The sequence below is a fragment of the Melanostigma gelatinosum genome (assembly GCF_949748355.1).
Source record: "Melanostigma gelatinosum genome assembly, chromosome: 2".
NCBI classification, from domain to species: Eukaryota; Metazoa; Chordata; class Actinopteri; order Perciformes; family Zoarcidae; genus Melanostigma; species Melanostigma gelatinosum.
Window position 1 is genome coordinate 33,179,747 of NC_136635.1, and position 12,132 is coordinate 33,191,878.

General features: G+C 46.4%; 1 protein-coding gene across 1 annotated transcript in view; it reads left to right on the plus strand.

The window, feature by feature from the left end:
* The first annotated feature begins 1,031 nt into the window (after positions 1-1,031).
* Positions 1,032-12,132, plus strand: part of LOC306788252 (isocitrate dehydrogenase [NAD] subunit alpha, mitochondrial-like) — a 19,210-nt gene continuing 8,109 nt past the window's right edge. Inside the window, exons 1-6 of the mRNA XM_079283692.1 lie at positions 1,032-1,075; positions 1,871-1,936; positions 4,723-4,806; positions 5,097-5,211; positions 6,450-6,637; positions 9,149-9,282. Of these exons, the coding sequence (XP_079139818.1) occupies positions 1,049-1,075; positions 1,871-1,936; positions 4,723-4,806; positions 5,097-5,211; positions 6,450-6,637; positions 9,149-9,282 (614 nt within the window). The 5' untranslated portion in view covers positions 1,032-1,048. The remainder of the gene's footprint in view (positions 1,076-1,870; positions 1,937-4,722; positions 4,807-5,096; positions 5,212-6,449; positions 6,638-9,148; positions 9,283-12,132) is intronic.

Sequence of the window (12,132 nt, forward strand, 5' to 3'; positions counted from 1 at the left end):
CAGCGGTGCCGCTGTTATATTTTGCTGTGATTTCGGTCTTGACTTCCTCATATGCGTTCATGATCATCTCCTGCTCGTCAGCGGAGAACAAAGAGGCTCTTTCTGTGACTTTATTTCACATTGGACTGTTAGAACATCATGGTTTGGGTGATCCACGCTTCCCCCTTTAGAAGTAGGACGGGCACGCGCAATCATCCTGATCCTGATCGTCTGGGTCGCATTAACGAGACTGTTTGAGAGGATCAGCCTCGGAGAAACCGAGACAGCCTGACTTCAATCATCTCCTTCATTTAGGCTGCTGAAGGACATTTGATGGACTCAGTGAACCACTACGAGGAACGGGACCTGGTTAAACTTTACCAGAGATTTAAAACAAATAAATGTAACTCAAGTTGACAGAAAACAAAGAAAAAGAAAAGAGAACAATAAATCAGTCTTTTGTGAATCATAATCACATTATTTGGGTTCAGTTTCACACAGAAACAGAAAGAAGAGAATGAAGAACTGAAGAAGAGAATGTTATGAACACAAGTAGTGAAAAAAATAAGCACCAATGACCAACAATGAAATAAGAAATATATATATATATGTATATATATATATATGTATTAATATATATACATATAGATATATATAATATATATATCTATATGTATATATATATATAATATATATATATATATGTTATATATATACATATATATACATATATATATATGTATATATATATACATATATATATAATATATATACATATATATAACATATATATGTATATATATTTATACATATATATGTATCTATATAAGAATGACTAAACTCCATCCATCCATCTATCTTTCTATCCATCTATCTATCCATCTGTCTGTCTGTCTCTCTGTCTATAACGTGGTGGTGGAGAAATCTTTCAGAGTGAGCCCTCCTCCTCTCTCTCTGTCTCTCTCCTAACAGAGGATCTTTGTCTCGTGCTCGTCCTCCCCTCAGAGTGAGCTCTCTCGTGCTCCTCTCCTCCAATCAGAGGATCTTTGATCACGAATCAAACAGCAGGATGGCAGGCAGCGCGTGGAGGTCAATGGTGAGAAAAGAAGCGTCATAAACCACTGAGAGTCATAGAGGACGATATAAACAGAGAAGAGTAGTTTAATACGCGAGAGTGGAAGGTTCACGGTGTCTCTACGGTGTTAACGGATACTTTAGTACGCTATCCGTTAGCATGCTAGCATGCTAGCTAGGTGTGTGTCCTTCAGCGGGATGACACTCGACTGTAGTTAGCTCAGCATGTTAGCGTGTGTGTGTGTGTGTGTGTGTGTGCGTGTGTGCGCGCGCGCGCGCGTCCTTCAGACAGTAGCTGAAGCTAGCTGAGCTAACGGCTTAAAACCAAACTGTTTAAAAATGTACCAGTTTAAGGTCGGCTTGCATGTTGGGCTGAATCCACAGCTCGTAGAGAAGAAGCGAAGAAGTCTTAAAGAAGAAGAGGCTGTGTTGTTTAATTCGGCATAAATATATAAACTCCGCCATAGAGTTGTATGGCAGTAAAGATGTAGTTGATTTGAAACGATTCTGTAATAAACTCACATTCAGTTCGTCAAATAAAACTCCAAACTATGTGATTATCATGTGACTTATCATGTTTAATGCATGTAAATATGCATGAATACAAGAATATTCTCCAAATGTTATGTTAATAATAACTTGATTTATTGGTAGAAGTTATTGGAATTAAAGCTATAACTTGTATGAATAAATGAGGGTAAAATTAAGAGTTGTAAGGTTGGTGCGACTGTAATAATTGTGTATATACTGTATATAATATGTATAGCTGTGTGATGAATGAGGAGCAGCTGTTTAACGTGACCTTCATGTCTCTCAGCTGTCTCAGGTGGTGGGGGGGGCAACAAGGAGACACACACTGTCCTCGGCTTCCTTCTCCAGAGGGGTGAGGAGACACACACACACACACACACTAACACAGTGATTTTCAACCGCTGTGCCGTAAGAGATCGTCAGCTGTGCCGTGGGAAATTGTCCAATAAAATATTATTTATTTGTTGCAAATACTTTGCCATTGTTGAGCGTCTGAGCTGCAACATAGTGTCTGGCTCAGTAATACATAGTCTGCATGCCAGTGGGGGGCAGTAGGGAGCGCAGTAATGACGTGTTCATGTAGGACAGTAGAATGAAATGACGGCAGAGGTTGAGGTGACAACACGAACAGCGATGGAGAAATATTTGATAAGGAAAAATGCAGACTCTGAACTGGGCCCCGGACAACATAACGCAGATGAAAAGCCTCGTCAGGATCAACACATTGAGAGACTTGTCATTAAATTGTCAGCATATATCGGCTCGCCAGAACATATCATGTTTATCAGAACTGGCCCGCCACACCACAGAGCTCCGGGACCAAAAGTGGCGATGTGAGCTGGTTTCATGTGCAACATAACGAAGCATCTCACTGCACTGAACCTGCAGCTCCAGGGACGTGTGATCACAGACATGTGTGATCACATACATGTATGTGATCACAGACATGTATGTGTGATCACATACATGTATGTGATCACAGACATGTATGTGTGATCACATACATGTATGTGATCACAGACATGTATGTGTGATCACATACATGTATGTGATCACAGACATGTATGTGTGATCACACACATGTATGTGATCACACATGTGTGTGATCACATACATGTGTGACGCAGTGAGAGCGTTCCAGGCCGAGCTGCGCCTGTGGGAGACTCGGATGCAGAAGGAAACTTGTGTCACTGTCCGTGTCTCCACCGCTGTGTTCCTGACTGCACATGTTGCTGATAAACTGGTGCACTCGGCACAGAGTTCACTCGGTGATTTGCCGACTTTGCAGCTCAGAAATTTAAATCTGAACTGCTCAGCAATCCGTGTGCAGTTGAGGTGGAAAGAGCACCTGTGGAGCTGATAGACCTCCAGTGTAATGACACTCAAGGTAAAGTGTGACTCTGTGGACGCTGCACAGTGTCCGAGCTTCACTTGAAACGATGCCTCAACTCCGCCTCCATGCTGCTCAAACGCTCTGCATGTTTGGAAGCACAGACCTGTGTGAGCAGCTGTTCTCTGTGATGAAGATGAACAAAAACCCACACAGGAGTGTCACTGACGCACCTTCACTCCATCGTGAGGGTTTCCACAGAACCTAACCCCAGACATTAATGAACTGCAGCCAAGAAAAGATGCCAAACATCTGGCTCCGGTACGTATGCATAACATCATGCAGCCGACCTCAACATGTATTCTGTTTGCACTTTGTCCCATGGAGTGGTCTCACTGACGTCACGATCTCCTTAGTTACCAGGTCGGTCGGCCATGTTGGAGTACATACAGATCCTCCATGGCGGCGAGTAAACAAGGAAGTGCGGCGAAAATACCATACTTTGAATCACTGGATAGTGCATCAAAGGTTCGCTACCTTGCCAAATTGAAGGTTATTGGTAACTTGGATCCTTATACGATGAGTGCAGATCGTTTCAGTGCCGATCCTACTTATCTTCCATCGGTAAACTACGCCAACATCTACACGTATCTCGTGAACACCCCCAGTCCTTACACAAAAGACGAGTTGGAGTGCTACAAAGGGCTCGACGCTTATAATCAGTTTGTCAGTGGATGGGTCCGAGACGTCAAAGCAACGGTCGTCGAGAATTCTCATCTCGTCATTGGAAGGGTAAATATATACAGATCTGGTCAGATATTTAGCAATATTCTATGTTTACTCAGCGCAAACAGACACGTGTGTTTGTTTACATTGTACGTGCATGTCATTGTGTGCGTGTGTGTAGGAATTCACTTTCAACTAACTCCTAACTTCACCCCCCCCCCCACACATATATATATATATATATATATATATATATATATATATATATATATATATATATATATATATATATATATATATATATATATATATATATATACATGATACGACGTTAAACTCATATCAAGCAATGCTGAGGCTGCATCGCTGTGTTTCGCCTGTTGTACACGCTCGACACATCTCTGGCACCGACTGCTGTCACGGGCCGATGAAGCTTCGGTAACCTTCTCATGTCCATGTTTAATTTATATTTCCTTTATTAAATACTGTTCACAAACGAATTTGTAAATAAAATCACTGACCACTTATAAAGTGATCCGCACATACTCGAGTGTACCCCAAATTCGATTCCTTTATATCCCGAGAGATGCGCGACAGCCATTTCTGGCGACGTCGCTTGGATAGCTCCTTCGTGTCATTTCCTTGATGTGTAATGACCGCTGGCAAACCAAAGAATGATTTCTTGTCTCTATCAGCTCTGCTGCCACAACCAAAGACAGCACAAAAGTTCACCATGATCGATAGGTTCTGCGACTCAGCCGTGCATGCCAGTGGCTGTGTGTACTCCAACATGTACTCCAACATGGCCGACAGCTAAACTGTGACGTCACACGAGACCACTCCATATCCCTTCTCTCCTGTTCATTACATGGCGACTCTATTTGGCCCTCAACGGAGTCACAACTTCTTATTGTGTCTCTCTGTGATTGAGTTTGACATCATGGCAGATACAGTATGCTGCTTATGCTAAAAGGTGTCATTTTGTAACGTTGTTGGTGTGCCGCGGCTCAGAAAAGGTTGAAAAACACACACACACTAACACACACACACACTGACCACCTGTCTGTCTCTCGGCTCCACAGATGCAGACGGTCACACTGATCCCAGGTGACGGGATCGGACCAGAGATCTCTACGGCCGTCATGAAGATCTTTGAGGCTGCAAAGGTCAGTGATGTCACACCTTGATCCAGATGTTTTCTAACGAGCAGCTCGTTGCTCACCTTGATCCAGATGTTTTCTAACGAGCAGCTCGTTGCACACCTTGATCCAGATGTGTTCTAACGAGCAGCTCGTTGCTCACCGTGATCCAGATGTTTTCTAACGAGCAGCAGCAGCTCGTTGCTCACCTTGATCCAGATGTTTTCTAACGAGCAGCTCGTTGCTCACCGTGATCCAGATGTTTTCTAACGAGCAGTTAGACCAGCAGCTCGTTGCTCACGTTGTTTTACCTTCAGGCTCCGATCAGCTGGGAGGAGAGGAACGTGACGGCCATTAAAGGACCGGGTGGAAGATGGATGATCCCTCCTGATGCTAAAGAGTCTATGGACCGCAGCAAGATCGGCCTGAAAGGTGAGCAACATCTGGACTACAACATACAGATGTTCTGTAGTTCAGGAGACGTGCTGACTAAACTCTTAGAGACAAAGATCCTCTGAGCGACATCTGGACTACAACATACAGATGTTCTATCTCGATCAGGGGTGTCCAAACCTTTTTCAAAGAGGGCCAGATTTGATCATGTGACAATGCCCAAGGGCCAACAGTCCCTGCTGACATTATTTTAAACAATACAAGTAGCCTATCCATACATTGTTGTTTCATCATTTCATTTTCAATGACAGCAAACAGCAATGTAACCAAATGTAAGCATTCATGTGTGAACACATCTCAACAACTATTCTGTTTCTTTCACATCTTGAAAGTCAGATAAAGAACAAGCCATCTAAAAGCTCATTACAGAGAAACCGATCAATATTCTCACCTGAAGATGATCTTAAATAAGACTTCGTGAGGGTGATGAAAAGTTGTCTCACATTTAACTTCAACGCACATGAAACATGCTCAGGAAAAACAGTCCAGTTGTCTCTTAGTATCTGATGATGGCTCTTCAGTGTTACGAGCGGGCAAACATTCGCAAACTCTGTCTTCTTCTCGGGGCAATTATGCTTTCTGCTATTTTCATAATGCCGTCTTTGATAAACTCACATTCCGTAAAGGTTTTCTCGCTCGCTCTCTGATAGCTTGTTGTAGCATTAGCATGTTTGGTCTCGTCGTGTCTCTTTACATTATATTCCTTAAACAAGGCAACAGTCTCATGGCAAATTAGGCAGACACGGTTGTTTCGGTTTTCGGTGACAAATATTGCGATCTCCTCCTCCTCCTCCTCCTCCTCCTCCTGGAAGAGGAGGCTCTCATTATCGACTTTCCTTTTTTTACTTGCCGTAGCCACGACAGTTCAAGGGTCAGAGCCACTTTCAAACAGCCGGACAGTTACAGAGTGGTGCTGCCACCAGAAGAAACAACCAAAGCAAGGCAACCGTCCATGTGACAACACATCTGTTAACAGTTCAATATTTACAGCATATAAAGCCTCTATTTCTTTTTCAAATATATATATAATTTATAGAAACATTATTTATATATATATATATATATATAAACAACACAGAGTAAAATGTGACCGGATCAATAAAACTAGAGTTTTAACCCTTTTAAGTAAATCTTCACAGAATGATCCTCCTGAACTGAACTGATCTTGAGTCTCTGGTGGTTCCTCTCTGAGTCCAGGTCTTCTTCTTCTCCTCCAGGACCCCTGAAGACCCCCATCGCTGCAGGCCACCCCTCCATGAACCTGCTGCTGAGGAAGACCTTTGACCTGTATGCCAACGTGAGGCCTTGTATCTCCATCGAGGGCTACAAGACTCCCTACACCGACGTCAACCTGGTGACCATCCGGGAGAACACGGAGGGCGAGTACAGCGGCATCGAACACGTGGTGAGAGTCCACACTGACCGTTGATGGTCCACGTCAACAGATAGCAGCTGGTCTACAGCGAGCAGCTCTGTGTCCGTTTATATCTCCGAGGTCTGTCAGACACCAACGTCTTCAATCAGGTTCAACTGGAATTAATCCACCTGGAGGTCACCTGAGGACCTGCTCCTCTTCAGGGTAAGAACTGGACCAGTGCAGTCCTCATGTGGACCACTCATGTGGACCAGTGCAGTCCTCATGTGGACCACTCATGTGGACCAGTGCAGTCCTCATGTGGACCAGTGCAGTCCTCATGTGGACCAGTGCAGTCCTCATGTGGACCAGTGCAGTCCTCATGTGGACCAGTACAGTCCTCATGTGGACCAGTGCAGTCCTCATGTGGACCAGTGCAGTCCTCATGTGGACCAGTACAGTCCTCATGTGGACCAGTGCAGTCCTCATGTGGACCAGTGCAGTCCTCATGTGGACCAGTGCAATCCTCATGTGGACCAGTGCAATCCTCATGTGGACCAGTGCAGTCCTCATGTGGACCAGTACAGTCCTCATGTGGACCAGTGCAGTCCTCATGTGGACCAGTGCAGTCCTCATGTGGACCAGTGCAATCCTCATGTGGACCAGTACAGTCCTCATGTGGACCAGTACAGTCCTCATGTGGACCAGTGCAGTCCTCATGTGGACCAGTACAGTCCTCATGTGGACCAGTACAGTCCTCATGTGGACCAGTGCAGTCCTCATGTGGACCAGTGCAGTCCTCATGTGGACCAGTGCAATCCTCATGTGGACCAGTACAGTCCTCATGTGGACCAGTGCAGTCCTCATGTGGACCAGTACAGTCCTCATGTGGACCAGTGCAGTCCTCATGTGGACTGCACATGACAAACCTTTTGTTACTTCCTATTGTCGGTGACAGGAAGTCTTTAGCCTTTAGCTTAGCATTAGCACAAAGACTGGAAACAGTGTGTGTTCAGACCAGAACCCAGTTGTTACTGGTGGGACTAGAAACCCCCCACCAAAGCTAACGTCTCTTATCAAAACCTGGTTCTGTAGTCTGTTAAACTGTGTTCTGTGCTCTGTTTATGAGCTCAGGATCCATTTCTACCGGCGGAATGCGATCGTCTTCTTTATGAATTATTTGCGTCTGTACGTTTTGAAGTTGTGACTGTGACGTCATTATTAAATAACCCAGAATATGATTATTGTTTCCCTTAAATGATAAAAGTCATCAAACACTCAGGAATGATGTAAAGTGTTTAGTCTCTCAGATCTCTCTGACTTTAATTGTATTCATAATAAAGTTATTGAGGGAAACATCAGATCATGAAAACACAAATCTTTCTAATAAATGTAGAAAGTTGTTTGTGGTCCTTTTGTTGTTCAGACTACAATCAACATTTAAACCAGATGTTGAATCATAAACCTCATCAAATGTAAACTAGAGTTTATTTTGTGATCCGTCTTCACTCTGGTGTTAAACTCAGTCAGTCCGATCGGCTGCAGCGTCCAATCACATGACTGATGAACAGTGAGGGGGCGTGTCGGCCGTTAAAACACTTCCTGGAAGTCTGTTCTCGTGGGCCGTCGGTAGGGTTGGGTATCGTTTGGGTTTTTTCCGATACCGGTGCTAAAACGATACTTTTAAAACGATACCGGTGCCAAAACACTTGGCTTCAAACGACAGCTTCTAACTTTTTAACTTCAAACTATGAACAATATGTTAACTGTTAACAGTTTACAGTATACTTAAATAAATAAAAATAAATAAACACACACACTCTGTACACACACTACAGCTTCAAACTTATATGAGCATTTTTGCCTTCTCTTGCAAAATAAGACCTCTCCTGACTTATTGTATTTTATTTAACCAGTTGGTGGCGCTAATGCGCCGTTTGCCAGCCGCCACTACACCTCAAAGAAGAAGAAAGTTTTGCGTGCCTGTGTTGTGCCGGATGTCGATGGAGGAAGTCCGTAGCCTGCCAGCCGTTTGACAGATCTCGTTCTTTGTTCTTTTCTATAAATCATGGCCGCAGCGTCGTCAGAATGACGGAGCGGTTTGTTTCTAAGCGCGCACGGCTCGTCCGGTTGTAATAATACTGAGTGAGGAGCGGAGGACCGATGCTATCGTTAGCATCGGTCCTAGGACGAGCTAACCTAGGACGGAGTCATCAGAGTAGTGTACAAAAAGTATTTCAATCGGCACAGGCACCAAAAGGAAGCACCGAAATCTGCGTTGCGTTTCGGTCCGGTAGATACCGGACGTATAGGAACCGGTATTAGACCGGCACCGGTTTTCGGTTCCCAACCCGGGAATTATGGCGGCACAGAAACAACTTCCGGTTCAAGCGAGGACCGAGGAAACGACAATTAAGAGACTTGGGATGCACCCCCAGGAAGTCTTGTTTTCATTCCTGTTGTTCCTGGAATGAGCACTTCCTGTCTCTCTCTCCCCACTCGGACCCCCCTTAAGGATCTGGTCTTACTGGTCTTACTGTCCTCTGGTCCTGGTCCCTGTAGATCGTGGAGGGTGTGGTCCAGAGCATCAAACTGATCACCGAGGACGCCAGCAGACGCATCGCTGAATACGCCTTTGAGTACGCCAGAAACAACCAGAGGACGAGTGTGACCGCAGTTCATAAGGCCAACATCATGTGAGGGGGGGGGCTGTCTCTGTCTCTCTCACTGTCTGTCTGTCTCTCTCTCTGTCTCTCTCACTGTCTGTCTGTCTCTCTCACTGTCTCTGTCTTACTGTCTCTCTCACTGTCTCTCGCTGTCTCGCTGTCTCTCACTGTCTCTCTCTCTCTGTCTCACTGTTCAAAGTTCAAAGTTCAAAGTTCACTTTATTGTCAAAGTTTCCACATGTGTTATGCATACAGAAAATTCGAAATGCCGTTTCTCGCAGTCCCACAGTGTAATATAGACATGAACATATAACATATAATAGAATAAAATAGAATAAAGTTAAGAACATAAGGGCCTAGATAAAGGATTTACAAGTAGCAGCAGAGAATAAAAAGTGACTGGTGCTGATAAAAAGTGACTGGTGCTGATAAAAAGTGACTGGTGCTGATAAAAAGTGACTGGTGCTGGATGAGGGAAGGGGTGTGAGGGGGAGTAGATGTCCTGGTATGTTCCATTTGAGGCAGTGGGGAAAGGTGGGTGAGGGGGAGGGTAGAGAGGTCAGGGGAGAGATGGCAGGGGGGGAGAGAGGGGGAGCGAGAGGAGAGAGGGAGGGAGAGAGTTCAGCATCCTGACCGCCTGGTGGAAGAAGCTGTTCCTCAGCCGGGTAGAGCTCGAACGGAGACTGCGGAACCTTCTCCCTGAAGGCAGGAGGCTGAAGAGGCAGTTGGAGGGGTGGGTGGGGTCACCCGCAATGCCGAGTGCTTTGCGGGTGAGGCGGGTGTTGTAAATGTCCTGTAGTGTAGGGAGTGAGACTCCGATGATCCTCTGGGCAGAGTTCACAATGCGCTGCAGGCTCTTGCGGTTGGAGGCGGTGCAGCTTCCGAACCACAGCGTGATGCAGCTGCTGAGGATGCTCTCAGTGGCGCCTCGGTAGAATGAGAGCATGATGGGGGGGGGGGGCTCCTGCTCGCTTGAGCTTCCTGATGAAGTACAGGCGTTGCTGGGCCTTCTTTGCCAGTGCAGTGGTGTTGCTGTTCCAGGTGAGGTCATCTGTGATTGTCACACCCAGGAATTTGGTGCTGCTCACCTGTTCCACAGCAGCACCATTGATGGTCAGAGGGAGGGGGGGTTGGGAGTGGGTTCTCCTGAAGTCAACAACAATCTCTTTTGTTTTCCCCACATTGAGGAAGAGATTGTTATTTTGGCACCAACGGACCAGCTGGTTCACTTCCTTCCTGTAGTTAGTCTCATCGTTGTGGCTGATGAGACCTACCACGGTAGTGTCGTCAGCGAACTTCACGATGTGGTTGGAGCTGTAGTTGGGTTTACAGTCATGGGTCAGCAGGGTGAAGAGTCTCTCTCTCTCTCTGTCTCACTGTCTCTCTCTCTGTCTGTCTGTCTCTCTCTCTGTCTCTCTCACTGTCTGTCTGTCTCTCTCTCTGTCTCTCTCACTGTCTGTCTCTCTCACTGTCTCTGTCTTACTGTCTCTCTCACTGTCTCTCGCTGTCTCGCTGTCTCTCACTGTCTCACTGTCTCTCTCTCTCTGTCTCACTGTCTCTCTCTCTCACTGTCTGTCTGTCTCTCTCTCTGTCTCTCTCACTGTCTGTCTCTCTCTCTCTCTGTCTCTCTCACTGTCTCTCTCTCTCTCTCTCTGTCTCACTGTCTCTCTCTCTGTCTCACTGTCTCTCTGTCTCTCGCTGTCTCACTGTCTCTCTATCTCTCTCTCTGAGCGGAAGCAGGTGTGCGGAGCTGCGGGAGCGGAGGTTTTGAGAGCGATAGTTAAAGTGTTTTTTCGACAATTTTCTTCGTTGGGTAATGTTGGGTATGATGGTGTAGTGGGGTGTGCAGGGTTCACGGGTTTTGTTTGCGTACTTTTATCGGGTTTTTGGGTCTTTTTTGTGAGCGGAGTGCAGCCGGGCAGCAGGTGCTGTCGGCGTGCTAACCGCTAGCATGCGCCTGACGGAGCTAACCAGAGACCACGGCGTGAAGATACCGCCGCCGCTGTTCGGGTGTTCGTTGGAGGAGATCAGTTTGGCAGTGGGTGAACTTGTCGGCCACAGCCACGTGAAGTCCGCAGCACGGATGAGCAGCGCGGTGGTCATCTTTTTGGACAGTATTGAACTTGCGGATGTGGTGTTGACGCGCGGGATATCCGTGGGTGAGCACTTCCTGCCCACGTATGCTCTCGCAACACCCGAGGTGAAAGTCACTGTGTCCAACGTGCCACCATTCATAACGGGCGCTGCCATCGCCAAAGAGCTGTCCAAGCATGGGAAGGTGGTGTCTCCGGTGATAAGGATGCCCTGTGGATTTCAGTCTCCGCTGTTGCGACACGTGTCGTCTCACAGGAGACATGCTTTCATGGTCCCCAGCGACAGGAGCAGGCCGGTCAACCTCAGCTTCAAGATCACTGTGGGCGATTTTGACTACGTCATCTTTGCAAAGACGAACGATTTTAAATGTTACAGCTGTGGGAGAGAAGGACATCTGAGCAGAGCTTGTCCTGGGGAACACGGCTCAAACAAGGACCAGAACCAGGGAGGTACTGAGGCCAGCGGGGGCAAGCAGGATGGACAAGAGGGAACAGGTGGAGCACGGGAGGTGAGGGTGGGGGAAGCAAGTGGGTCCAAGGAGGTGAGGGTTGAGGAAACGAGTGGGACCAAGGAGGTGAGGGTTGAGGAAACAAGTGGGACCAAGGAGGTGAGGGTTGAGGAAACAAGTGGGACCAAGGAGGTGAGGGTTGAGGAAACAAGTGAGACCGAGGAGGTGAGGGTTGAGGAAACAGGTGGAGCACAGGCAGTGAGGGAGGAGGGGACAAGTGGGGTACACATGGCGGAAAAGGAGAGGAAAAGTAGGGGACAAGAGGTAATGACGGAGAG